General features: G+C 46.7%; 3 protein-coding genes and 1 long non-coding RNA gene across 12 annotated transcripts in view; 2 read left to right on the top strand and 2 right to left on the bottom strand.

Moving 5' to 3' along the window:
• MTHFD1 (methylenetetrahydrofolate dehydrogenase, cyclohydrolase and formyltetrahydrofolate synthetase 1) overlaps positions 1-27,160 on the top strand; it is a 247,698-nt gene that overhangs the window by 52,065 nt on the left and 168,473 nt on the right. The gene's annotated exons all lie outside the window — the stretch shown is intronic.
• On the bottom strand, positions 794-4,665 carry ZBTB25 (zinc finger and BTB domain containing 25). Of its 3 annotated transcripts, none has more exons than XM_085225778.1 (3): positions 4,470-4,665; positions 3,846-4,025; positions 794-2,372 (listed from the first exon to the last, which is right to left on the bottom strand). In XM_085225778.1, the coding sequence occupies exons 2-3, from the start codon at positions 4,016-4,018 to the stop codon at positions 1,241-1,243; spliced, it is 1,305 nt and encodes a 434-aa protein (XP_085081904.1). In that variant the 5' UTR covers positions 4,019-4,025; positions 4,470-4,665; the 3' UTR covers positions 794-1,240. The 3 variants fall into 3 exon arrangements, with proteins under 3 accessions (XP_085081904.1, XP_010710312.1, XP_010710314.1); XM_010712010.3 differs by lacking the exon at positions 4,470-4,665 and adding an exon at positions 4,157-4,463; XM_010712012.3 differs by lacking the exon at positions 4,470-4,665 and adding an exon at positions 4,178-4,463.
• The window catches only part of ZBTB1 (zinc finger and BTB domain containing 1), a 28,878-nt gene continuing 8,312 nt past the window's right edge, over positions 6,595-27,160 (top strand). For 2 of the 7 annotated variants that reach the window (XM_085225771.1, XM_085225772.1), the window contains exons 1-2: positions 6,595-6,734; positions 15,960-17,699. In XM_085225771.1, the coding sequence (XP_085081897.1) occupies positions 15,980-17,699 (1,720 nt within the window). In that variant the 5' untranslated portion in view covers positions 6,595-6,734; positions 15,960-15,979. Of the gene's footprint in view, positions 6,735-6,776; positions 6,890-10,970; positions 11,409-15,959; positions 22,212-27,160 lie in introns of those variants that run through there. The other 5 variants (XM_085225770.1, XM_085225769.1, XM_085225767.1 and 2 more) reach the window with 4 other exon arrangements.
• Positions 8,888-26,588, bottom strand: LOC146544355 (uncharacterized). The gene is made up of 4 exons (XR_014883771.1): positions 26,384-26,588; positions 12,740-12,836; positions 10,773-11,012; positions 8,888-9,003 (listed from the first exon to the last, which is right to left on the bottom strand). It is a non-coding gene; the product is annotated as an uncharacterized LOC146544355 (long non-coding RNA).

Genomic DNA, 27,160 nt, shown 5'->3' with positions numbered 1-27,160 from the left:
GGACAGAGATGTTGGGATGGGATGGATTGGAGCCCAGCTGGTGGGAAGCACGGGTACCTCTGGTGGAAAACTACAGTGGGATAAAACGCAAGAGGAACGTGTACAATTTTAAATCCCCCCTTGGGCTTCAGAAATTGAGTAATGAAAGGCAAAGTCTATATCTTACCATGTTAGGTGACTCCACAAGCAGAGAGTAGCATGGTATGTATTTGTTCAAGAACCATGGAGATGTGGCACTGAGGGACATGGTTCATGGGCATGGTATGGATGGATCGATACGGGTTGATGGTTGGACTAGATGATTTTAGTGGTCCTTTCCAACCTAAATGATTCTGTGACGATCTCCTAGCAAAGCCTTGTGAGCTGTTTAGTCCTGTAAAGACTTTGGTCAGGACGTGTTACTCAGAAGCTCCATGAGTGGACGTTCCTTCACAGCTCCCTTCCCTTGGTGCTCAGAAGGCCCAGTAATGGGAGCTGACCACAGAGAGGCATCAATGCATGTCTTGTTCATGCAGCAGCAGTCGAGGAGGGAGGAACAGGAAAAAACCCATGTGAAGCCCTTAAGCACATTAGTAGAATCATAGAATATCCCGAGTCGGAAGGGACCCAATAGAATCGCCAAGTCCAACTCCTAATTATGTAAGTAATATGCAAATAAATGTTAGCAATTCATTTGATGAGGACTCTAGGGCCTGTTGAAGTCAAGGTTGCCACCAATTCCCTTGAAAAGATGAGCCTTATGGCTCCCACGTGCATTTATGCAGATTTATTAACTGCAGTTATAAACACAAACTTTGGGACTTATCTCCTCATTTATTTTAATTAAAACCAAACTGTTGAGGAAGAACAATATATATACTTCCCTCTACATTTCTCTCCATCTAGAACCAGAAAAGCAATTTTATGGGCTACAAACAGCCCTTGATACCACTCCATGTATTAGGGGATGTGTAAACCTCACACCCAGCGACACGATACGAACTCCAGTAAAGCAGGGCAAGAACAAGTTCACATCTATGAAAATGTAACCGAGTCACATGGAGGCTTCCAAGGACTTAGAGTTGAATTAGCTTGAGTTTAAAAGTTAGAGAGGTAAAAAAGTAAACACACAAACCAAACACACCATTCTTCACAGCTAGCTCAGTGAGAGGGCAACTCTGGCTGAGGACAACAGTCAGATCTGGCAGCTCAGTGCACAGAAAATGCCCCTAACCAGTGTTGAAAGGCTGCACAGGAAGAACTACTCTACCAGGATCGTATCCACACTCTCCTGGATGAGATCAGACTCTAGTAAACACTCATCCAAGTGATCTTGGGACAAGCTGGAACTCTTCCCCACGCCGTCGCTGTCGCCATAGGGCCGGAACCTGGGGGTGAGGGGACTCTCCAGCCGTGGGCTGCGGCCGTGCTTGAGCTGCTTCCCCCGGTGTGTGTACATGTGCTCCAGCAGCTGGCTCTTCCGGAAAAACGTGCGTCCGCAGACAGTGCAGCCCAGTTTTCTCTTTCTCGAGAAGGAAAAGTTACAGTTCAGCTCCACCGGCTCGTGGTCCTTGGAGATGAGGGAGAGCTGCCCGATCTGCAGCGGCTCGAGCTCGCCACAGCCTGCATGTTCCAGCGGGTTCTCATCCTCCCTGAGGAGAAAGGCTCCGAGGCGCTGCCCACTCTCTCTGCCTTCCGTCAGGGGCTGCACCTCGCCGAGCCCGCCGCTCTCCAGGATGGAGGCTGGCACGCCGAAGGGCAGTGAGCCTGAAACATGGGTGTGCAGGTGCTCCCGCAGCCCAGCCCGCGAGTCAAAGCGCTCCCCACAGTAGTGACACAGGTGCACCCTGAGGCTGGCCTTGGCAAGGATGGGGTTTGCTCTGTCCGGGGAAGGAGGGCTGCAGCTCTGAGACACCACAGGCTCAGCCTCACACTTCTCCTGCTTGATGGAGACAGAAAGCTTCGGCACCTCCTCTGTTGGCCTGGTCAGCGCTGCAGGCTGGGCTGTGGGATGCGGGCCTGGTTGCTCACGGCTGCTGTCATCCAGGCCGATGGCGAGGGAGAGCTGCAGCTGCGGGTGTTCAGCTGGGGCAGAAGGCCGGCCCCCCACACTGCCCAGTGTCTCTTTGGCGCCTGGCCGCTCCTTTGCTGCTTTGTGCGCAGTGGAGATCTGGATTCCGTAGAGGTTTGAGGACTGCACGGCCTCTGAGGGGAAAGCCTGGTTCATCTCAACAGCGAGGTGGGAAAGGTGGTCAGCGTGCAGGAAGCGGATGCCCTCCTCCAGCCGGCTCTGGCTGACCGCCTGCTTTGGGCCCTTCCCGGTGTACATGATGTGCAGGAGGTAGCTGAAAATGTCCGGCTGGATGTCTGCAGGCTGAATCTTTATGCACTCACTGAAACAAGACAGATGATTAAGCACATCGTTGACTCCAAATTACAGCCCTGACCCATTATCTGCCCATTCATCTGCACCGTCACTGGTTAGCAGAATGCGGGCGCTGCCGCCTGGCTGCAGCTCCATGACAGCCAGTGCTCCTTGCCAAGGCCTGAAGGAGCGTGGCTCCCTTCTGTGCACAGCAGTGCTCACATGTGTCTGTGTATGGACGGGGCTCTGAGCACCTGATGGAGCTGTAGGTGTCCCTGTTTGTTGCAGGGGAGTTGGACCAGCTGGCTTATAAGGGTCCCTTTCAACTCAAACGATTCTATGATTCTGTGTATCTAGGTGACTTCAATGACAGCACACAGAGCTGCGGTGAAGAACTGTGAGCACAGCCGGCCTCTGTCTGCCCCACCTGTGACGGCTCCTAGCCATGTGTTTGTGTGCTCAGGTAATAAATCCAGCCGCCACTGCCATGTAATCTTTACGAGCTTTGCACCTAAGTGTCAGCAAACAACACCTATTGCTACAGAAGTTCGCTTGTCGTCTCACTTCCAAGCAATGGCTGCGTGTGGATGGCCAAGGATCGGGGCCTGCAGCACTGCCCCTATGGGAAAAGCTGAAAGCTCTGGGGCTGTTCAGCCTGCAGGAGACTGAGAGAGGATCTTAGCAAGGCTTAAAAATACCTAAAGGGCAGGAGTCAAGTGGATGGGGCCAGGCTTTTTTTGGTGGTGCCCAGTGACAGGACAAGGGCAATGGGCACGAACTGGAAGTTCCATTTGAAGATGAGGAAAAATTTATTTACTGTGAGGGTGGCAGAGCACTGGAACAGGCTTCCCAGAGAGGTAGTGCAGTTGCTTTCTCTGCAGGTATTCAAAACCCACCTGGATGCTTTCCTGTGCAACCTGCTATTGGAAACTGCTTTGCAGGGGGCTAGGCTGGGGGATATCCAGAGATCCCTTCCAACCCCGGTAATTCTCTGATGATTTTCCACGAGCAGGAGGGGGAACAGAGAGGATTAATCCATCACTGCAGTTCAGAGGTTAGGGCTCAGAGCCAACTTCCCTATACCTGCAGAACCGCCCTGGGCCTGGTCAGGTGAAACATCCAGACAGGAGATTGAAATAAGTGGATGCTCACAGTCCTGGCCCTTATCTGCAGACTGAAGTGCAGCAAAGAGATAAGACCATGGCTTCTTGACTGCCTTGAGCCCACGGATCCTGTCAGGAGGAATCCAGCTGAGCCAGAAAACTGCCTGAGCCCCACGGGATCGGCTTTCTCCTTGTCTGGGGCAATTCCTGAGGCCATGGCAGCGCTGGTGCTGGGCAGGCTGTGCAGGAACTGAGATGCGAGTCAGGTTAGGAAACAATCTCAGGCCACATAACATCCCCACTTGGGCTCTTTTAGACTGCAACTCTTTTAAAAAGAGGAAAAAGCAGAAAGCCGAGCAGAGCAGTAAGAAGATAGGAAGAGATCTGCGCATCCTTACCTTGTCTGATGGATAAATATCATCTTAAAATAGTTTGAGAAAGCAGCGAGCACCGCTCTGTGGGCTTTGAAGTAAACATCTCCAATGGCAACTGTGCAGTCGCACAGGAAGCCGAACTCCCGCTGCATGTTCAGCTGCTGGAGCAGGAGCAGGCTGTGGCCAGCCATGTCCATGGCACGTCTGCGAGGAGGACAAGAGGTCTGTCCCAGCACGAAGTCCCGTCAAGCCCCAGAGCCTCCTCCCGCTGCGCCCACCTTCAATGATTTCCCCTCCCCTCCCCCGCGACCCCCCGTCCCGACCCGCGCTGAGACCTGCTCTCTGCTTTTACGCACAGCGAAGACCACAGCACCGAGTGCCGCGCAGGTGCCAACTTCAACAACGTGTCAAAGCGCCGTCGCTCAGCGCAGACCGCACCCGGCGCGGGGAAGCGCACAGAGGGCAGTCTGTGCCGCCCCACAAAGCCCTCACTGTGCGGCGCCGAGCCGCCCCGCGCCCGCCGGCCCTTTCTGCAAATACACGCTGATACGCGCTATTGTTTCCCTCCCCCAATATCGCAGCCGGGGCACGAGGGCCGGGAGGAGCCGCTCACCGCACCCCCCCGCGCAACCGCCCCGCACCGCTTACCCCCGCGGAAGCGCTGCCCCGACCCTGCGCGGCTCCGCCCGCTCCCTGCGCGGCGGATGGGGTGGGCGCAGCTCCCCCCGCGCTTCCTGCCGCCGGGCTGGGCTGGGTCGAACTGAGCCGTGCCGTGCCGGGCAGCCCACGCGTGGAAAAACTGAGGGAGGCGGCTGCGCGGAGGTTGCGCGGTCGCTGCGCGGTCGCCGGCGCTGAGCCTCCGTCCACGCGGCGATGGCGCAAATACCGCGCAAAACTTCTCTTCCTCGCCGCGTGTGATGGAGGGGCCGCTGCCCCTGGTTGATTTGGTGCCCGAGGGATTGGGCTTCGTATATTTATTACTGAAAATGGCAGTGGGAATCACTGCTGCTGTGCTTTCTCTGTGTGGGTTTCATGCAGCTTCACGCATTTGTCACACTTCCCTCCGTGGTGTCACATTTTTCAGATCATATCTGTTTTTCCCTTGATATTTTGCTGCTCGTTGGAATGGTGATTTTTAATTGGGCCAAATCTGAAGCCCGTAGGGCAAATACTGCCCCAATAGCAGCAGATACGGGACTGCTTCCAGAGATGCCTGTGGGAGGGCGAGTGCTCCATGCAGTGCTCTCTGCTCGTCCCACTGTGCCCACAAATATTCCTTTTTCCAACATTCCATGCCTTATTTCTCCTATTTACACACAAAGCTCACTGGGCTTGGGGCCATCTTCCCACATTTGTAGCCAGACTGCAGTTTAATGGTGCTCCAATCCCACTGCCCCTATCAGTACAACTCGCAGCTTTTCTTCCCTCAGAGGTCAGCAGTAGAAGCTCAAGGTTCTGTGCTCCGCTCCTGTGTTATGTGACATATTTATTAACCCGTGTACCAAGTGAGGGGCTGTTTGCAGACGGTAGGTTATTTATTTAAATGATTAATTATTTACGTGTTATCTAGGTTGACCCTGGCCCAAAGATGGCTTTGAAGAGCTCCAGAGAAACCAGAGCCAAAACCATGGGAGCAATGATGAGGAATGAGATTTTACTATAAAAACAGTCACTGGTTTCATGGGGCTCCAGGGGAACAAAGTGCCACGGCCCACAATGGATGTCATCATAGCTATTGTGATGTCATCATAGCTATTGTGATGTCATAGCAGCCATTGTGATGTCATAACTGTTATGATGGCATCATCATGGCTATCAGAACAGGGGTGAATGTCAATAAAGTGGATGGTAGGGAGGGTTATTTATATGTATATGTACATTTGGTTGCTACATTTGTAGGTTGTGGCATTTTCAAATCTATAATCAAATTTTTTGCTGCTGTTGCCCATCTGGAGCTGAGCTCCTTGGGCGAGATGATCTTCATGGTTTGTTCCAACTGTAATGATTTGATGATTCCTTGGGTGATGGCACCTCTGGAAATGCCCTCCAACTGATGGTGCTCTGTGGGTTGAGGCTCCCGCACAGAGTGGCACCCTTTGGGAAAGCCAAATGCCTGCCACAGAGCCCCGTGAACGTGTCCAGTAGCCCTGCAGGTAGCAGAAGCTCCAAGAAATGCCATTGCTCAGCTCAAGAGGACCTGGAGAGGCTCGGGGAGGGTGGGGAAAGGGCCTGGGAAAACTCAGAGGGAAAAAAAAAAACCAAAACGACAACAAAACAAAACCAAACCCAAAGCGCTGTTCTGTGCTTCATGATTAAAAGTAGTGGTGGACGCGCGACGTCCTCTGCATCAGCGTGAAGCTGCAGGAGGGAAGGCGTCAGCTGCTGGAATTTCGGCAAAAAAGAAACAGCGTATCACGCGACGCGGCAGGGGGGTCGTTATTTACGGTCCCTCGCGGCGCGCAAGGCAGCCGTCACACCGGGGGGCAGCGAAGCCACGCACGGGCAGCCCTGGCTGCAGCCCCCACCCCCGCAGGAGGCTCCGCTGCGCGCCGGGGGGTTCCCGAGGGAGCGGGAGGGGGGGCGGGGGGCCGGGCCCGAGGCGCGTAGGGAGGGGGCGCGGGCCGCCCCTGCCCCGGCGCCGCCGCCGCCTCCGCGGCGCGATGGGAGGAGAGGGGAGCGCGGCAGGGAGCCGCCCGCCGGGCCCGGCATTGGCGCGGCGCAGCAGCGCTGGCAGCGGCGGGGCCAGGAGCCGCCGGCCGCCGAGGGGAGGGGTCCGGCTCCGTGCGGTCGCGGCGGAGCCGGCGCTGCGGCAGCAGCAGGCGCGGCGGGGCGGAAGTCCTTTGTTGCAGCGGCAGCGGCGCAGCGGCGGGAGCGGCGCGGGCAGCTCTCCCCCTCGCCTCGCCTCGCTCCGCGGTAAGTGGGGCCGTGCGGCCCTCCGCCGGAGGGGTCCGGCGCGGCGCGGCGCGGGGGGAGCGGGCGGCAGCTCCGCCGCCGGCGGGAGGTGGGAAGTGCCGAGCGGCTCCGGCCGCGGCGTGGCCCGACCCGGCCCGCCATAGTGGCGCTGCCAGGTAGGGGCTCCCGGCCGGCCCTCGGCCGCCGCCGTGACCTTGCGCCCGGCGGGAGGGGACGGGACGGGCCGGGCCGAGCCGAGCCGGGCCGGCGCGGGGCCGCACGGCGCAGCGCTCCACCTGCGGGGTGGCGCGGCGCGGAGGGGCCCTGCGGAAGCGGAGCGGGGCGGCGGATGCTGCGCGGGGCGGGGGGTGCGGGGGCGAGAAGGGCACGGCGGCCGTACTTCTGCGCTCGGGGCTTGGCGCTACGTTAAAGCGCCGTGCTCGCAGTGGCTCTCCGACGCTCCGTGTTCTGCTGGGATTTTTTTTTATTTTTTTTTTAAGTGAAAAGTTGAGTTGCGGCAGTTTCACGCAGAGCGGAGCCGCAGTCCGCTGGGAACGCGCCGCCCCATCCCGCGCCGCCCCATCCCACCCCGCCGGCCGCGACCCGCGGTGCGCTCGGGGGTCGGCCGGGCACGAAAGGCAGCGGTGCCGAAGGGCTCCTTCCTCAGCGCGCCCCGCACGAAGAGGCGGCGAACAGAGGAGAGGAAGCGGTGCTGCGGGGTTGGGGCCGCGTTCCTGTGCCGCTGTGCTGTGGGAGTTGGTGTAACTCCGATCCTCGACACGTCGGCGGTGGCGGGCACGGCGCTGGGCTGAATGCCGGCTTCTGCCGCTGCGTGATTTCCCCGCGCTACGGCATCGCGCGGCACGGCGCAGACTGCAGAGCCACCGGGGCTGGAGCAGCGCCGTGTTCCGTAGGCATTTAATTACATTAAACAAACATTCCTTTAATTAAAGGTGTTTGTTTAACATTCCTCGCTGCAGCTCTTGGAAAAACCCGCACAGCCCTCGCGAGCAGGGCTGCTGTCTTTTGCTAAATTAGAAACCGAAGCTCTCCCAGAGCAAAGCCGAGGCCGTATGGGTGCGGAGCAGTGAGCTGTGGCTGTGGCACATGTGGGGCCCGAGCAGCACGTCGCCTTGGTTGCACACTGCTATTGACTTGCTTGGTGTTTGTACGGATGGGGCTGCAGCAGGGGCTGGGGAGCGGAGCTGTGGGTTTGTGCTGCATGGGAAGCTTGGCAGGGCGCTGGAAAGCCCCTTTTCCCAGGAGCAGGGAGGTTTGGGCTGCGTGGGGCAGGACCATGAGCTGAGCAGATGTTTTAGCTTTGCTGGCACACGTCCTCAGTTTTGTCACAGGCACTGGAGTTGGCAGTAATTACAATGAGAGTATGCATAGCGTACTCATAGCGCATGCATAGCATGGCATACTCTCCAGAGCTTACTCTGGGCTTTTAGGCACTTTCTTACTTGAGTGCGAGGTTAAGTGCTTTATTCACATATGTCCATTGCAGTGTGGAAGCACTGAAAGTCCAGGATCCTTTGTAGGTACTTATCTGCTGCGTGGGAAAAAAGCTGCTCGAATCTGAGATGATGAAAGTTTCCTGGTAGAAACTGTAGTGCCCCATTCCTGCAGAGGCTGCAGGTGGCCCTCTCTGCACCTCTCCCAGACCTTCACTGCAGAACCCGCGGTGTGTTTGTCAAGAAACTTTGCCCAGTGTTGCCCCACGGTTGCTTTCTCTGCCCTGCTGCTGCCTGGGCACAGTGAGCACCATGGACCGAGTTCTGCTGCAGACACAGCTGACACGATTTGCATGAAGACCATTTATAGCTTCAAACTGGTCTGGTAATTCTGTTTTTGTTCGCCTTGCGTCGTCGCAAAGCTCTCTAGAGTTAACCAGCAGTTGCATTTTCTATATGAAACCCACTTCATTTGATGGAAACCTTAGCAGTTTGGGGTTTTTTTATGTGCCACAAGTGAATTTCAAAGCATGTAGGAGCAGAAAGTGTCAACATGTAGTCTGACCCATGTGTCACAAGGCACTTCATTTGTATGTCTCCAATGACTGGTTGTGCCGGCACGCAGCCTGCATCAGCCAGGATGCTTGTCTGGAAGGCACTCTTAGTTATCTGAGGGTCTTGGGAGAGGGCTGAACACCAAGATGCCTCCTGAAGCTAACAGGGTGAGTCAGAGAGCCCAGGTGAAGGCTCATCAGCCAGCTGCGAGGCTTAAATCTGGTGTCAGGATGTTCTTCTACCGGTCTTTCAGACGTATCATTACCGTGTTGCTTCACCACCTTTTACAGTTGTAAAAGCGTCAGATAAATGGTGACTGTGACTTTATAGAGCAGTCCCTGCTGGATAGCAAGTTACTTAAAACACTGCATACAGCTCTCTGCAATACTTGGTACTCCATAGGCATTACCTATGGAGTAGGTGAAGTTGGTTGAGATGGTAACTTCTAGCGCTTCGGTTCAAACTGTTTTCCTAACTTAGCTGCTCATGCTTTCCTGTCGTCTTATTCATCTTTTGAGGTGAGTGCTTCCTAAGACTGTGTGATGCTTTTTAACTAGTTATCAGTGTCTGACAGTGGAAACCAGCTCGAGTGGGAGGGCTGTTTCTCATTTGTGAACTCAGGTGCTGTGTCAGTGTGGAGCTCTGTGAACTGATGGAGGAGTGAATGGCTCCTACCATTGCTCCTTGCCTTTCCCTGGTTCAGACCTAGCCCAGGTAGCAGCTGAAGCTTGTTTCCATACGTTGGCAACAAGGCATTTAACATCAGTTGATTCAGCTATCAAAATGTGTATGCTGATGAGTATCTGCATCATGGCAGGCAGATTCACAGCTCGTGTGCCTGAAGGCAGCTAATGGAAGGACTCTGGGAGGAGGATAAATTATAGACGGTCCTTCCTCATCCGAGTAATGGAGCCTAATTAGACTTTCCCTGGCAGTACATGGAATTCTCCTAACTTTTAATTCACGGTTGTGGATCCTGCTCTTGCAATGCAAGCTGCATCTTATCCGTACCTGCTGTTGCAATGAACAGTGGTCACCTGTCCTCATGTTTTTTGCCTTTTTTTGCAAAGTTTGTGTAAATTGAATGCCCTCTTGGACTATGCAGTACTATGGCAATCTCAGTGGCTTCTTCCTGTCAGTGTCTAGATAAAACTTGTTGCCTGTCAGCAACTCTGTTGTCAGCATACCAGCCGAACGCCCAGATTTCTCAGGCAGCACACAAAGCTTGGATGTGTGATGTGGGATTTTTTTCCTGAGCATCTTTATGCTGTCATTTAGGAATCCAGATTATCTGGTGTAGAATCTGGACCTACGAAGGCAAAGTAATTCCTTAGGGAGGAGAGCTCTTGGGAGCCTGCGTCAGCCTGAGATGTGGTGTGAGAATAGGATGGGGAATTTGCTTTCTGCTGCCCAAGCAGCCCATTTCTTTGGATAACTGGGCGTTGGTTCCTTGAGGTTTTTCCGTCTTGTTTTCTATTAACACCAAATTCTCCACTCATTTATTATACTTTTGTCCAGCCTGCTCTTGGTTTCTGAAGAAAAGCAGCCAGCAACTAAGCATGTAAGCAGTCTGTTTTTGCCTGCTCAGCAGTGGAAATGCTGGGTTTTGAAAACCACCTACTAATTTTAGGAGCCGAAAGGCTCCTGAATCTTGAACCTTGTGGTACTTCTTTTTTAAAGACAGAGAAGTTAGTAAAAGAACTTCAGCAGTCTCTTAAAGGTTTAACAGGGGAAAGTTTGAAGACTTCTAAAATTTTCTGAAATGTTTTAAAACTAAAAATCTGTAAAAGGGGAAAAAGAAAAAGCATTGAGTTATAGTAAAAGCCTTTTCTTTCTGGTCCTTGGCTTCTAAACAACACGCTTGGTTTGTGTAGTAGCTTAGCTTGTTGGTGATAATATCTGAGTGGTAATTGTACCTGAGTGCTGATTCAAAAGAAAAACACAGTAGCGTGTAGGCAGCTTGAATCCAAGCTTTGCCACGTAAGAATAAACACGTAGCCTCCACATACATTCTATGTTTCTTAGAGTTTGAGAAACAGACTGAAATTACCTGACTAAAGCATCTACACTTCTCAGTTTCATATCAGATGCTTTTCTAGTACGTTCTTTTTCAGACCACTTCTGCATCATTCAGTGCTGCTCATAGCATGGCCCACTGCTGTGCTTACTGCACTAATTGGTTGTTGCTGAGGACAGAGTGATGTAGGTGCCTGGTGGACCTCCTTGTGATGACTGCGTGCTTCATAAATGCAGTGTGCTAGTCAGGCAAGTGGTCACATTTCTTCTCTTTCTGAAATAGGAAGCAGAGTTAGAGAGGATCAAATACACGTTTGGATGGATAAACTCGTGTGTGGAGCTTGAATTTTCCAAGATAATCAATGCTTAATACACACAGTGAGTAGCACCTGTTTGTATGAGGTATTGCTGATGGCATCCCTGCATGAAGATGAAGACGTGAAAAAGTGCAAGCCAAAAAACCCAAAGGTTAACATGACTTGTCCTGGTACTTTCACTGATGGGGTGCAAGTGGTTGTTCAAGCAGTGCTCTTTCTTGTGAGATTTTCCCCCTCTTCTCCTTGCCTTATCCACCTCACCTCCTCCAAACCCCGTGCCAAATGAGCAGAGATCTCACGTTGTGCATGAAGAGCACTGCTGCGTGGATCCATCTCCTCGACAGATCCACAAGGTGAGCCCAGTAAAGAAAGGAGCCTTCCGTAAGAGGAGGGCTGGAAGGTTACAATGTGTACATAAAAAGTTGTTGAATGACTGCTGCACTGGAATTTAGCTTAATTAATGTCTTCTGTATGCGCTTAACCTTGAAACCTTTGGTTTCTTTTAAGAAGGATATTTTTGTTCTAATGGCTGTTTTCTTTCAAGAGAAAATCTCAAAAATAGTTTGCAACATTGTACCACCCACATGGGTGACAAATGCAAATCTCTGACATTTTAGCAATTAAAAATAACAAAATAATGGTAAAGGATCGTTTTCTGAGAGCTTGCTCTTGATGGGAGGACATTTTTCAACAAACCTGTGATATTTGCTAATAGCAAAGGAACAGCAGAATTCAAAGTTCAGTTCCAGCTCTGAATGGGTGCGTGCTGTGATGGCTTTCTGCCTGTTGCCCAGCAAAAGCATGTGTGTGTATCTATGCTTATATGTGTGTGTGTATAAGATATTCTTCCCTTCTGCCCTAGCACTTTGGTTCTTCCCAGTCCCTTGCTCAGGTGGTCTCCCTCCCCCATGTAGATCCTAACTGCACCATCTTGTCTGCCCACGGCTGTTCCCGATCCCAGATCCGTCCTCTCAGTGCCCTCCTTGCACTCTCTGAACTCTTCCCTCACCTCCCTCTTACGCTTTCTAATCTCCACTCAGTTTCACTAAGCCCACTCCTTGCTGGGAGTCAGTCAGAGCCAAGTGTTGCTCCTTTCTGGCTGCCAGGGATGCTGGAACGCAGCGGCACGTTCTGTTGCAGTGAGCCCTGTCACCAGTCTGGGAGTGGATGTGGCACGCAGCAGCCAAAAGGGTTTTCATGCTGGATGGGATGGTTTGGACAGACCCCTCTACACAGAGGAGCTGCATGAGGATGAATTGTTCTCAGCAAGGCTATGATCTGAGATTTTAGTAACACACAGCAGTCTGAAGTGTAAACAAATCTATAATTTCTACCTTCTTCCCCTCCTCCTGTTTAAGCTTGGCCAAATTCAGGCAGCTTTTTGTGTGATGACAAAAACCATCTCTAATACATGCCTCTTTCTCCCATGTGAAGTCTGATTAACGTTTATATCTGATTAATGTTTACACATCAAGGGAGGTGGGAGGCAAGTGGGTGAGGCCAGGCTCTTCTTGGTGGTGCGCAGGGGCAGGACAAGGAGTAATGCCCCAAAACTTGAATGTAGAGAGTTCTGCACTAAATGTGGGAGGGCTTTACAGTAAGGGTGACAGAGCACTGGAGTAGGTTGCCCGGAGAGGTTGTGGAGTCTCCTATGGAGATATTCAAGACCTGGCTGGACACCTACCTGTGTGACCTATCGTAGGGTACCTGCTTTAGCAGCAGGGTTGGACTCATTGATCTCTTGAGGTTCCTTCCAACCCCTGTGATCCTGTGATGTCTCTCTACAAAGATTTTGGAAGAGAAAGTTCTTTGAATTTTAAAGAAAGAACAATAATTTAGATATACAAAAGCTTTTTCTTAACCTCATTTTTGAAACTGCTTTAACTGATTTTTTTTTTCCTGGAAAAAACAAGTCTGAAGCACACAGTTCACAAGGAAACTTTTGCCTGTGCTGGTTGGTGTTTGTCAGTGTTTTAAATAGACCAACACAGGCTCTTGTAGTGGGAAGTGTTGGCAGCTGTAAATATATGGTTACACATGGCAGGTTAATACAGCATACAGAGGAAGGCTGCCAGAACTTTCATTAACATAGATAACTTCAAACGCTCTCTATTTTAATACCTGCTTGTAGTACTACTGTGATGGAGGCTGTGTACACATCTGAGCACCTTGCTGGCCTGACCAAGCTCACTCATGCTCGGGCTGGTTCTTTACAAAGCAGCAGTAGGAGAAAGGCATTACCGGTGGGTTATTTTTGCATATCAGGACTCAAGTGCTGAAAGAGTTTTTCTGTCAAAAGAGGAAATAAGTTTCACTTTTTTCAAAGAAGAAGGAAACTTAGAGAAAGTGTGTTTGTGCACCGTCACTGCAGTGACTGCTAGATCTTTCCCACAATTTTGAATTGCAGGTGTGTGCAGATATTTGTGACCTCGTGTTGCTGTTCTGCTGTTGGAAGGCATGATAGAATACCTTCAATATGCAGAAAATAAAAATGAAAAGTGTAAGCTTGTTGCTTTGTGAGGACAAGAAGGTTAACCTAAGCTGTCCTGATTTCTTCCTCTAGCAGTCCTAAGCCTTTTCTTGTCCTGATGGAAGATCACACTGAGAGGCCAGTGGTATCTTAGACTGCGTCTTCTCACATTTCTTGTTGATTTTAAGTCTGAGGGTGTGGAAGTTGAAATCAGTTCTTTGTTATCATACAGTTGCTGGTCTTAATTCTTGATGAAATATACTGAATTGCATTCAAGTATCTGATTAATTACCTGAAATACAAAACACCTAAGCACTTGGAAGACTATGAAGTGCCCTTTAGGTATTACTTGATGTTGAAAGGGTTGTTATTTTTCTGAGAAACACCTGAAGTTACCCAGAAATTAAGATAGTTGTCAAATTTCTGTAGAAAACACATGAAGCTGTTTCAGAGATTCTTCTGTTTTCGTAGTCACCCTTTTCTAAGTTATTAAGAAAGCCATTGAGTAGATTTTATGTAACAAGCTGCGTTTCTGCAGTGGACGTCACTGAGCTGAACTTGACAGAGAATTGTGATGTGCTTACCTTGGGTTCAGGGGTTGTAGAAATAAGTTCAGGGGAGAGGAACAGCTGTACAGCTGTCACCCAGGTGTTTATCATCAATATAAAACCAAATCTCAAGATCCCCATTGCCACATAAGAGGTCTTCTGTTGATAGTGGTCCTTATGAATGGCTGTAGTATTGGCAGTAGGGAATATTGCTGGGCACTGATGAGCATTTCCTCATCTAGAGGGCTTGAATGCATTTTTTTCCATGACAGTCATTTGTGGAATGAAGGAGAACAGTGACTAATGTTAGGTCTGCTACTTTACAGCCCAGGCAACACCTCTGATTTGTGAATTCAGTGCTTATTGTGGAATATAATTTCTCATTTTCCAGTCACTGGGAGATAGGTGTGAGCTGGTAGGGAGGTGAAGGAACCAGGGAGCATTTTTGTGTATATTTTGTGTAAATTTTGGACAGTTGAAAGAACAGTGACAAACCAACCTGTGCATTTCATGGAGTCACAAAATGCAGTTTATACATGCTGTTTGCTAGCCTATATCTTATGTGTGCAAATCTCTTACTGTTGTTTCTACTGATTGCAGTAACCTTTCAAAGTGTGAAAAATGCTCCTTACTGTGTTAGGTCTTTCTTTTCAGTTTGGGCATTCTTTGCCTTTTTTTGTTTTGTTTTGTTTTCTCAAACCACTCTGTCCTGCTTCCTGTTTATTTAGCACACATTGTGCGTCAATAAAGGTTTTCCAAAGTGAGCAGGGAATCGCTTTACTTGGTTGCAGTTTATCTTCTGCAGTAAATTGAATGGACACCTCCTGTATACAACGTATGTTTTCTGGATATTTTTCTTAACATAAAGTAGCACATTTTCTTCCTCCTTCCTGTTTAGCACAAGTTAGTCCTTTCGTGTATAACACCTTCCAGCACTTTGCTTCAGGTGTTTGCAGTTCCTCATTGAGGCTTCATCTCTCAATGCTGCCATCTTTGGCATGCTGGCCTTTAGTTCTTCATTAGTTTTTCTTTTTTGGTCCAGTCTCCAATCTAAGTGTTTTGCTTATATTAAATGAAAGAGTGGTTTTAAGAGGAGCTGGAGGCATGGTGTGCACCACTTCCTGCTTCTGTTCTGCCCGTGTTGCACAGCGAGCCTGGTGACCGTCTGCAGCGGGCTTGTGTGGGACATGCTGCCTGCCCTGTGCTTCTGAGAATGCACCTGAGTTGCACAGCTCCTGGTTTGCTAGGTGTCTTGCAGATAAGCTTGAGAAGATTCCCCAAGTGCCATAAAGAGCAAACAGTGTGTAGATGTAGCCTGTGTGGATATTTCACTGATGTCTCTTCTGAATTTCCTTTAGTGGGGAGGGAAAGACCAGTTTGAGCCCAGCCTTGTTGCCAGTAATGTGTTGCTTCATAGGTCCTTTGGTCTGGCAGGTGAAAAAGGCAAGCTGAAACTCAGCGGTGGTTTCTTACAGTCAGCTCACCTTGTAGAGCTGTTGTCCTGGGGCTGTCTTGCAGAAGTCTGCCCTGTGAAGCTTTTGAAGTTCTGCATCCAGAATTCCTATCTGAAAAATCTTGGCTGTAGGACTTTGAGATATATTTGCTAATTTATATTCGAGCAGTGTTGCTGTAACTGATGTTGTGGTTGTTATGTTTATTAGTTTACTGGTCTTGTAAGTCTAGTGGTGAGAACATGGGATTATGGATGTTTTCACTGGCATCAACAGTAGTTGCCAGCAAAGATGTCCAGATGGGAAATCACACCACAAACAGTGTGAGAATAGGAAGAGATCTAGAGAGGAAAAAGACGGCGGTTCCTCTCTACACTGAAATGTATTCCACTTTCTGTGCTTACAGTTCTAACAGATGTCATCTTCTTTTTGCAGGGCTGTAATTGAAATACAAGATGGCAAGAACCAGCCACAGCAACTACGTCCTTCAGCAGCTAAACAACCAAAGAGAGTGGGGCTTTTTGTGTGACTGCTGTATTGCTATCGATGATATTTATTTTCAAGCACATAAAGCAGTCCTTGCTGCATGCAGCTCCTATTTTAGAATGTTTTTTATGAACCATCAACACACTACAGCCCAGCTGAATCTAAGCAACATGAAGATTAGCGCTGAATGCTTTGATCTTATTTTACAGTTCATGTATTTAGGAAAAATTATGACCGCCCCTGCCAATTTTGAGCAATTTAAAGTGGCCATGAACTATTTACAGCTCTATAATGTACCCGAGTGTCTGGAAGATATACAGGATACAGATTCATCTAGTCTAAAATGCTCTTCTTCTGCTTCCAGCACCCAGAACAGTAAAATGATATTTGGTGTGCGAATGTACGAAGACACGCTTGCTCGAAATGGCAGCGAAACAAACAGGTGGGGCATGGAGCCGCCAAGTTCAACAGTAAATACATCCCATAACAAAGAGCCCGATGAAGAAGCTTTGCAGCTCAGCAGTTTCCCCGAACAACTGTTTGATGTCTGCAAAAAAAGCACCACGTCCAAATACTCTCACACAAAAGAGCGTGTGTCTCACTCACGCCGCTTCGGAAGAAGCTTCACCTGCGACAGCTGCGGGTTTAGTTTTAGCTGTGAAAAGTTACTGGATGAGCACGTGTTGTCGTGCACCAACAGGCATTCGTACCAAAGTGCCAGATACTACGGTGCTGAAAAAATAGACTTTAATGAAAAGGACTCTGCTTCTAAAATAATCTCTACGCAAACAGAAAAATACAAAGGGGATTCCAGCCAAGTTGTCGATGAGTCGTCTTCTCCCGTGTCCAACATTACAAGCAGGAAAAGCAGCACGGTGGCATCCGAAACGTCAGGTGAAGAAGGAAGTCGAGCCTCTGAGAGGAAGAGGATTGTCATCAAGATGGAACCAGAGGACAGTCCTGCAGACGAGCTGAAAGATTATAATATTATCAAGGTGACAGATAAAGACTGCAACGAGTCTTCTGATAACGATGACCTAGATGATGAGCAGGAAGAGCCACTTTACAGGTACTATGTTGAGGAAGAGATGAGAGAGAAGAGAAATGCTCGGAAGACTTTAAAACCCCGTTTATCCATGGATGAGGACGAAAGAAGGTGTTTAAAGAGTCCGCGGCACCTTAACAGGAAAGCTCCCTCCGTCCAGGAAGATGTGGAGAACGCTCCCTGTGAACTTTGTGGGCTAACAATCACCGAGGAGGATTTGTCCTCTCATTATTTATCCAAACACATAGAAAATATATGTGCCTGTGGCAAGTGTGGTCAAATACTGGTCAAGGGCAAACAGTTACAGGATCATGCACAGACCTGTGGAGAACCCCAGGACCTGACCATGAATGGTATCAGAAATTCCGAGGAAAAAATGGACTTGGAAGAAAACCCCGAGGAGCAGTCGGAAATAAGGGACATGATGTTTGCAGACATGCTGGAAGACTTCAGGGACAGTCATTTCCAAATGAACAGCCTTCAAAAAAAACAGTTATATAAGCATTCTGCCTGTCCTTTCCGATGTCCTAATTGCGGGCAGCGTTTTGAAACTGAAAACCTAGTGGTTGAACATATGTCCAACTGCCTGGAGCAAGATCTGTTCAAGAATTCCATGATGGAAGAGAATGAAAGAGATCACAGACGTAAGCATTTCTGCAATCTTTGTGGGAAAGGATTTTATCAGCGTTGTCACTTGAGGGAACACTATACTGTTCATACCAAGGAAAAACAGTTTGTTTGTCAGACATGTGGGAAGCAGTTCTTAAGAGAGCGCCAGTTGCGGCTCCACAATGATATGCACAAAGGAATGGCCAGGTATGTCTGTTCCATTTGTGATCAAGGAAACTTCAGAAAACATGACCATGTACGGCATATGATATCTCACTTATCAGCTGGAGAGACTATATGCCAGGTCTGCTTTCAGATATTCCCAAATAATGAGCAACTGGAGCAGCACATGGATGTTCATCTGTATACATGTGGAGTATGTGGAGCAAAATTTAATTTGAGAAAAGATATGAGATCTCACTATAATGCCAAGCATTTGAAAAGAACATAAGCATAATCATACTGTTAAAGCATTAAGTTGGCAGCAGAGAGAACACCAAAGCAAGGCATACAGTATAGTAGACAAAAATTAAAAAGAAAAAAAAAAAATTGAAAACAAGTCTTTTTTATTATTATTTTTTTTAAGACCCTCTTAATCATAGGTGTCTAGGCTCATTAAGTATATAGCTTTGAAAAGCTTCATGTGTTTAATTATTACATTTTCACTGTTTCCTAATATCAGTTTCTGTTCTTAATTTTATTGTTTTACTAAGTAGATATACAAATCATTATTTTTAAACTGTAGATTAAAAGCACAATGTTACCCCTTCACTGACTGCTATTAAACAGTTCTCGGATCCATGTCCGTAAGATGAGTGCTTTAATATTTCCATGTGTTGTTTCTTCATGTGAAAATTTTAGATCACAGCAATTAATATGCAAGAGCATAATTGTTCGTAATCCCAAAATTAATTTTCAAAATGAAAAAAAACCAATGCCAAGAAATAATCCTTTGCTGTCTGACTGCTATAAGGGCAGAACCGATGCTCAGCTTCTTGGCTATGTTGAAATTCGCATCCAGTGGTCAGAGCACATAGGCTCAGCTAAACCTTGCAGAATTGGACTGGTGTGCGCAAAGGGAAAGGGAGTTACTGACTGTCGTGGTAACTGAGGAGTTTCCAGCAGAGTGGTCATTTTCCAGACTTGAAATTTTAGCAGAACTGTAATGGGCGCTTCTGCCGTATGACTGACATTGGCCTTTTGCTGGCAGTCCTTATCCACGTGGGTCTGTATAACCTGCTTATGATAATATACAAGGAAGGACTTGCTGTGGTGGATTGCTAGGAACGCAGAATTGCAATGTGCGTTGAAGACTTCATTTCTCAGCTTAGCTGTAAATGGGTGCCTTGTTGCTTTTGTTGGGAAGTTAAAAGTGGGATGGGTGTGTAGATAGTCCCATTGCTTGGGTGGGAGGGGAAGGGGGAGTGTGGCTCATGTCAACCTTAGATTTTTTGTTTCTTGTTTTCATGATACTTTCTGAATGTTCTGTTTTTCAACAAGAATATAACAAGAAAAGACTGCAGAGTTTGTTTAATAAATGTAAAGACATTTAATGCCTTTAAAGATTTCTTTCTGATTCTAGTATAGCCCTCATCTGTGTAGCTTGTCTCTTAATTTAACTCAATTTAAAAATACTGCTAAGTACCACCTGACATCAATTCAGTGGGGCAGTTTGGCCTTGGAGAGAACAACTGGCTTTGACTCAAAGGCACCAGCTGTCTAAATGTTAAGTATATGGTTTTTAATGGGGGGTAGTAGGATCCTAATACGAAATGGTAGAAGGAACTATTACAAAATAAAGGCTAGTTGTACTTTCTCCCAGCAGATCTCACTTTACCAACCAGGGTAGTAATGTGGCCTCCTACTGAGCCATGGAGAAGGAAGTGATTTCGACCAGCTTGCGTGTCAGTGGTGGGGCTGAGAGCAGGAGCCAGGAGCTGATCCCTTGTTTCTCAGGAATTAACGGAGTGTTGAGCTTCAGAAGACTGTTTAGATAAATTCAAACAGTTCAGAATCTCCTCTATATCTATCTATATCAAACTGAGTACCAATAGTCTTGTTTTGAATTCAGTTTTAAATGTGAATCAGAATTTCTCTTGTTGGTTCAGCATGCATTTCCTCTAAGACAGGGGAGTGGGGAAGGGCCCAGCCATGGGCTGCAGGCCTGAGCTCGCTGCTGGCTCTCAGGTGCTGCTTCAGTTGCAGCGTGGGTCTGCAGTATTTTGCTGGAACTGCTCAGTCTTAAGTTTTCTTGGAGGTGCTGAAGTCAGCTGGATCCCTAACAGCACTGGGACTAAAAGTTCTGCTGATGTTAATGCACTCCAGCTCTTGAGTTAATTCCAAGCTTCTCTATTACTAGAATTTTGTTACACGCTTCCTATCCCAAACTGGACTGAAGCTCACTGTGTAAGAGTTCAAAGAATAACCAGGATAGCTATTGTAGCACTCTCAGTGCTGGATTCAGTGGTAGAAGGTGATTAGAAGGATCCATAAAGTATTTGACCACCAAGTTAAGCACTTGCTGTGGTAGAAGGACTGGGGGCTAATACACTGCACACAATTTCTCTGACATTCAGATTCTCACTTAAGATATCAGCTATGACTGAACTGGGAAAAGCAGCTGAGAGAACTGAGGAGAGCTAGAGGGTGCTGGGGAGTTGACTGAAGAGCCTCGTGGTACAGGGTGAGCTGGAGGAGTGGCAGATGGGGGAAAGCAAAGGCTGGAAGCTTCAGGCAGAGAGACAGACAGAATCAGAGCTGTGCAAAGGGAAGCAGAGGGGAAAACATCCCAAAAGTAGCACACAGTGGGAGCCTGGATGAGTGGATAAAGTCCTGCAGATGCCTGTGAGACCAGAGTGAGTGTGACTTAGCTTGGCTGGGAGAGCTCTCAACACATGTGATTAGCTCACTGTGTCACAAATTAATAGTGCAGATGGTGTTCTTGCACTAGAAGGAGAGCATGGCACTGGAATGAATAGTTAAAGATCTTGTTGAAAAGGAGGAGGTGACTTGTGCAAACTAAAAGATCATTCTGGAATACAGGGAAAGGCTAACGGTAATTTAGAAACGCTTCTGGTCAAGAGCCACTCTTTAAGGTGTCTTGGTCTGAACTTGACCCACAAGTGATTCACCAAAAGAACAACCAAAATAACTTCCTAGCATGAGTAGACCTGTCAACTACAAAAGTTAAATTTAGGAATTGTGAATGGTGGTATTTATGTGAACTATCTAGCTTTACAAACACTCTGTAATCCCTTTGTTTTTCAATTACAGGCTGTAATGTAGTATCCTTTCAAGGAAAGCTTGTTGTTCTTACTGAACTTGAATGAATTCTTTTTCTCATTCTTACAGAACAAAAGCAGTGCCTTGTTGTTCACAGGTTTGAATATCCAGAATAAGGCTCAAAAAGTGCATGGAATGCACTGCAGGAAAGCTTAGAGTGGATCTACTTGTATTTAATCAGAGAATAACAGAATGACTTAAATAGCCCAACAGGTGACTGGGGAGTATAGGAGAACAAATCAAAGATATGGAAGCAAAAACAAGATGCCTTGCTTGCAAATAGATGCAGTAGAGAATGTTTATGGTAATGTGAAAGTATGCAGAGAAGAAGGGGTGGGTGCCATGCTCTTGAGGACAGAATGGGACAATGTCCATGGGGATGTGAAGTGGTGATATTTCAGCCTTCCTACTGTGAGAAAAAGTTCTCTCTGCGGAAACAGAACAAAAGCACATCTGACAAAAAACCAATTGCAGTTATGATATCCTAGAAGTCTTACTGTTACTTGAAAGATAATGAAGGGGAAGCAAAAACACTTAAGTCAGAATTCTGTTTCCTTTAAGAAATTTGTACTTCTTGGTCATGTTAACATAGTTCCTTTCTATTCCCTTCCTGCACTGTTTGGAGATTTAGCATATAAGACCCTTGAAAAACTTAAGGATCTTTATGGTTGAACATGCATATGCATTGCATTGGACAAAACATAGCCAGAAAGAAATGATGACACTATTTTAAAAGTGTTTTGCTATTTTTATTTTTAGAGGATCTCTCTCTGTTCTGCTTTTTTCCTCATTTTGGCAGTGGTGTGAGTGGCAGCCCTAAGAATTGTTAGCAGCTAACCTAGATATTAGCTTTCTGGATTATTGCAACTTAAAAAGAGAGACTTCATAAAGACCTGAAATGAGCTTTAAGATATAACAAAAGCTGTCAAACTTCTTCAGTATCAAAGGAGATATCCAAGTATTTAAGTGTGTGTCTGTGTGTGTGTATTTGTAAATACTTATTGGCAACTTGCTAATTCAAAGAATATTTACATTTGTGTATAACAGTATTTGTAGCTACCAGGTCCATGAAGGAATCTTGATTTGAATAGAATATCACAGAATTCTAAGAATTTGTACTTTTACTAGGGGACTGTGCTATTTAATATATTCAATTAATAGAGGAAAAAAATAGAATTCAGAGTATTTTTTTTTTTAATTGAAAGCCTAAAGACTGAAAGTCTACTGTCCTGGAGAATATATTAAAATGATTTGGTTATAAAAGACTACTTTGCCTACACTACTGTCTTTGAACACACTAGTAACAAAACATCAGGTATCTCAGCTCTTGCTGGGGATGTAAGTTTGTTCCTGATGGTGTCACCTTCAGCACTGTGAGTTCCTTTCTCCCTGCCACGTTGTTGCAGCTTTTGTATCATTTGTGTGTGCCTTCTCCCTTGTCAAAAGGCATATGTGGGTTAACAATGAACAGGGTCAAACGACAAACTTTTTGTTTCCCTGGGGAGTTATTTTTTGTCTGGATCAGTTCCCCGTTGCAGTTCCCTCTCTATCTCAATAGAAGTGGTGGCATGAGGGGAGAAATGAGTGGCTGGGGGGGAGGGGGGTGGCTCATCTGCCTGCATGAGCTATGTCAGAACTCAAAGTGCAGCCTGCAGCAGGGGGTTGCAGCTTGATGGTCCTTGAGGTCCCTTCCAAGCCATTCTACGATTCTGAGCTGCTTAACTAAGTCTCTGTCTCCCCCCAGCATCATTGTGGAAGCTGTATTCCCAATTCCTCTCCTATTTCCCGATAAGGAAAAAAGACAACTCGGCCTCTTACATACAGATGAGACACATCTATGCTATCTGCCCTCTTTATGAGAATTGGAAACCTTCCTGTGCTCAACTCACCCCACAAATATGCTCTGGAGCTTTCTTCGTCTTTCTTGAAATAGACGCCGCGGCTCTGTGCTGGGTTAGTGCGGTTGGCCCAAGGCCAGCAATGAGCTGGGCCCCTCGGCCAGCCGAGCGCCGGGACCTGCTCCCACCTCCCTCTGCTCTCTGTGCCCTGCAGCTCCAGATGTGCCACCCACAGCTGGGCACAGCTCACGCTGCCCTGTTGCTCTCCCTTCTCCCAGTGTGCACTCTTGTATTTGGTGGTAAGGCTGGAAGCTCAGGAGCAGAGTAAAGTTAAGGGGATAGTGGCAGTATCTGTTAATATCCCAGCCTGCCTGCTTCTGAGTTATAGATGCTTCCTAATCTGAAAGAGTTAAAAATCAAGTATTTTGACCTCCCTAATTCTTAATTGGTTTGAAGCTTGTCACAGACCTACAAGATGAAGCATGACTGATGTGACTATACAAAAGTCTCCTGAAAGCTAGAAGTTGGGGACATGTTTTTAAAAGCGGACATTTTTATAGTTCTCAGTAGCTATAAACCAGTTTTCTGCATTTTTGTCCAATTTGGAAAAAATTCCTGAACTATTCTTGCATTGCGTTCTTAAGAAATGCTTGTAGGTTGAGGTTTTGAAGGGCAAGATGCCAAAAAACCAGGACATCTTAATTGTGCCTTCTACCACTATTTAACACAGTTGCTTCTAGGATTCTGGAATTCGTTGTGATTTTATTTTTTCATGAAGAAAGACAAATCCTAATTTGTAACAACAGGGCAGCAGAGCACATGACTCAGGAGTCAGCTTGCCATGACTATAAATGTTCAGCCTCAAGACAAACAGAGCCCATGTTCCTTTTTGTACACTAAAATGACCACTGCTAGCTTAAAAGGAGAGATGCTATCAGATCATTCTTTGGGCCATTTTTGCCCCTAAATATATATATGTATATATTTTTTTTTAATTCATGTCACTGGAAAACAATATTGTGCTTCATAGTTTTAAAGACACTGTTTCTAGTTGCTTTCCCTAAGAGTAGTTGAGTATGTATATTTGAAGTTTCTTAATGTATGCAGAGGAACATACTGAAATTCTATGATGAGCAAACAGTCAGAGGCCAGGTTTTGACTGCTCTTTTTTGTTTCTTTTTTGTGTAGCTGGCATGCTGCCCCTCATTTCCAGAACCTCGAATTTCAGAAGTTTCAGTGTCTTTGATTCTCTTGCAAGTCAGAAGATAGCTCTGTTGTGCAGTGCCCCATGTTAATGATCTTGTTCTAAAATATGTATCTGTCTCATGATGGATACAAGTTTAACTTCCACCATTCAGAGAAAACAAACAGGTTTAATCTTTTCCTGCGCTTTCTGGCCTGCTAAAGCTGTAGTAAATTTTCCTGCAGCTATAACCACAGAAAAAATGTTATAAAAAATGCTGCTTCTAGCATTTCCTGTGGGAGAAAATATTTAGCCCTTCTAGAGCTGTTCAAGAATTTTCCTCCCAATGACAAGTGCTGATGCTGGTATTGTGTTCACTCATACCGTGATTTGTATCGGTGAGATTTTGGAGAGGTATATATTTTTTGGAAATGAGACACCCAAGGATAAGTATGCCTTGTGGATCTCTAGACATCCCAAGAATCCCAGGGAATGAGAAGGCCTCAAAGGCCTCAAAATCCTGCAAGTTGTGTGGACAGTAGGAACTCTACTGGGGAATCCAGGGCTGTGCAAATCTTTGTTTTCCGAGCCTGTCTGTGAGGCACAGCGCTGTCGGTGTCAATGCATTGCCAAAGTCTCTGCAGCAGAACTACTGCCAACATGAAAAATGCTAGAATCAGTCTTTCCTCAGTGCTGTCCCCTTTTCCCCCCGTCACAAGGTTGCAATTTTAAAAAGTCATCCTTTGGGGTTTTCTGTTTATACAAAGTAGAAGCATTTAGAGATGAAATCTAGAATCTCTCTCCTTTGGGAGAAGGAAAGATAGTAGCGTTGTAGGAGGGAATGCAGGATAGGATCCCTGGGAACTGATGAAGAAGTTGTCTTAGTATCTTCCCACATCCTAGGAGGGAGCTCATATCTCTGAGATGCATTGCTATCAGATAGATTAAACCTCATTTTTATATATTTATCTATGCTGTTGTGAAGCACAAGCACCAGCCACAGTCTGAGTGCCTGGAAGTATGAGGATAAGCCCCACCTAACCTGATTTCAGGCAGGGCTGTGTTTCACTTAAATTCAGGCAGTTTTTGCAGACATTGTCAATTTTGCTACAGAGACAGAGCTCCTGATGAACTGTAACTTAAAAACTGAAAAATATGTCAATTAAGACATAATAAATATCTCAGTAATTATTACTGTTCTTTCTGCTTTATTTTGCTGTGCAAATGAACAGTTAAATAGTTCAAAGGCAGTTTTCTTTGGAGAATGTTTATTTGATTGAGTTCAGCGTGGCTTAGACCCCAAATAAAAATACTAATTTCAAACAGAGCACTACTATAAAAGTTGAAATAGTCTGTGGCCTTCTAGACCTCACAAGCTATGTTGGTTTGTTACACAGAGTCAAAACAAAGATGTCCCTTAAAACACATACACATTAACTCAGTGTCTTTCATACACCACAAGCTTTTATTTCAGATCTGCTTTTGTCCCTAGTTGTTAGAGCTGTGCCAAAATCCCTGAGATCCTGGATGAATTACAGACTACTCAGCAAAAAACAAATATGGTACGAATGGACCATCCAGCTTAGATTACTAGAGAACAGACTTTGAGAGCTACTGCCCCTATTTACTAAACTTACAGTGCTGCATACTTTGGATTTTACAGTAAAGCTTGTCTTTCCTTCTAGATTTGAGAAAGTAGGGTGAGGAAGAATGCTGTGAATGCTTCTCTTTTCAGAGTTTTTTTCTTCCATGTCCTTAGCTGGCTGAATCTTCAGATTTCTAATATATATGCTAAGCACTAAAAAAGCGCTGCTAGTTCATGATTAGATAGGCCAAGTTCAACCACTTAATCTGACAGTCAAACCCATGCAGATGCAGGCAGTACAGGAACTTGGTATCATGCCAAATCTGGAGAGTTACCTTTGATCTGTCTCCAGATTCCCCTTTATTTGTAAACATCTAGCTAATCACAGACTTCCTCTGACTTTTATGAAGTGGAAGAAGCGGCATCCTTTGTAATATCTATGAAGTGTTCTAACTTTGCAGATGTTCATGGATGGGAGGGATGAGCTCCATCTGGCGGCTAACTTAAAACATGCACGTTTCTATTTAAGATCGATCATTTCTGCAGTTCAGCTGAGTTTGTTGTGTGAAGAGCATAGAAGCAGATCCTCTGTGCATTCATAAAACTGTTTCTATTTTTAGAGTAGCCAGAATTTTTTAGAGTCTGGAAGAAGGGCATAACATTTTACCTCTAATCTAGCTCACTGTGGGCTGCAAACTACTACCAATGCCAACAGCACTTCGGTATTCACAGCTCTGTACGTACACCACACAACCACAGTTGGCACTAATTTACCATATTTTTGCAGTTCCATCAGGAAAAAATGCGATTTAATATTCATGGGCAGCTTACCTTTCCACGCTCAGAGGTGGTACCACACAGCATAGTTGCTGCATTTGAGGGAAGCAGTGTGAAGAATCTCAGTCGTGCCACGTGAGCTGTGTATGATCTACAAGTAGCAGAAATATTTGACTGTAAAATGCAGGGTAGCATCTAAATAAATATGATATTAAACATTGATATTAATTAAACACTGATACTAAACACTGATATTGCCTGGGGGAAAATTCTTTATTAATTTATAAACAAGAAGATACATTTTGTGACCTTACAGCTAGTCATGTAAGAGCTACTTTGAGATAACAGCATCAGTCCAATATATTCCCCTACAAGATTCAAAGAGTGTATTAGGTGACTGCACTAACAGTTCTTTGAAGTTAGCAGTTTGCCCAAAGGGTGCTAGGAAATTCAGCCCTGAGCTGGCCTTCAGGATGCTCCAGCACATGTACAGGGCTGATAAACCTGCCTTCACTTGCAGCCTGAAAGCCCTTCCTGCTCTGCAGTGCAGATGCAACCACTTGGTCCAATGCTGCTACAGTGCATGTAGAAATATCAAGTGTAAATTAGCCAGCACTTATGTGAAAGTGGGACAGCCGTATATTCGTGCAATGTGATTCCCATAGCCAGAGAAAGAAGCCAGTGTACCATGAAAAAAAGTCTCAGAGGATTGTCTTTAGAAGTTGCATCCATGTGTTTCCAATGTCTTAACTGTTCCTATTGGATACAAAGCTGCTCACATTTGCCACGTTAGTGTGGTCCAAAGAGACGTGAATTGCAAACATTTGTATC

Source organism: Meleagris gallopavo, chromosome 5 (assembly GCF_905368555.1).
Source record: "Meleagris gallopavo chromosome 5, MGAL_WU_HG_1.1, whole genome shotgun sequence".
In the NCBI taxonomy this organism is placed as follows: domain Eukaryota; kingdom Metazoa; phylum Chordata; class Aves; order Galliformes; family Phasianidae; genus Meleagris; species Meleagris gallopavo.
The sequence above is the reverse complement of the archived record's forward strand: the minus strand, read 5'-3'. Positions and strand labels throughout refer to the sequence as shown.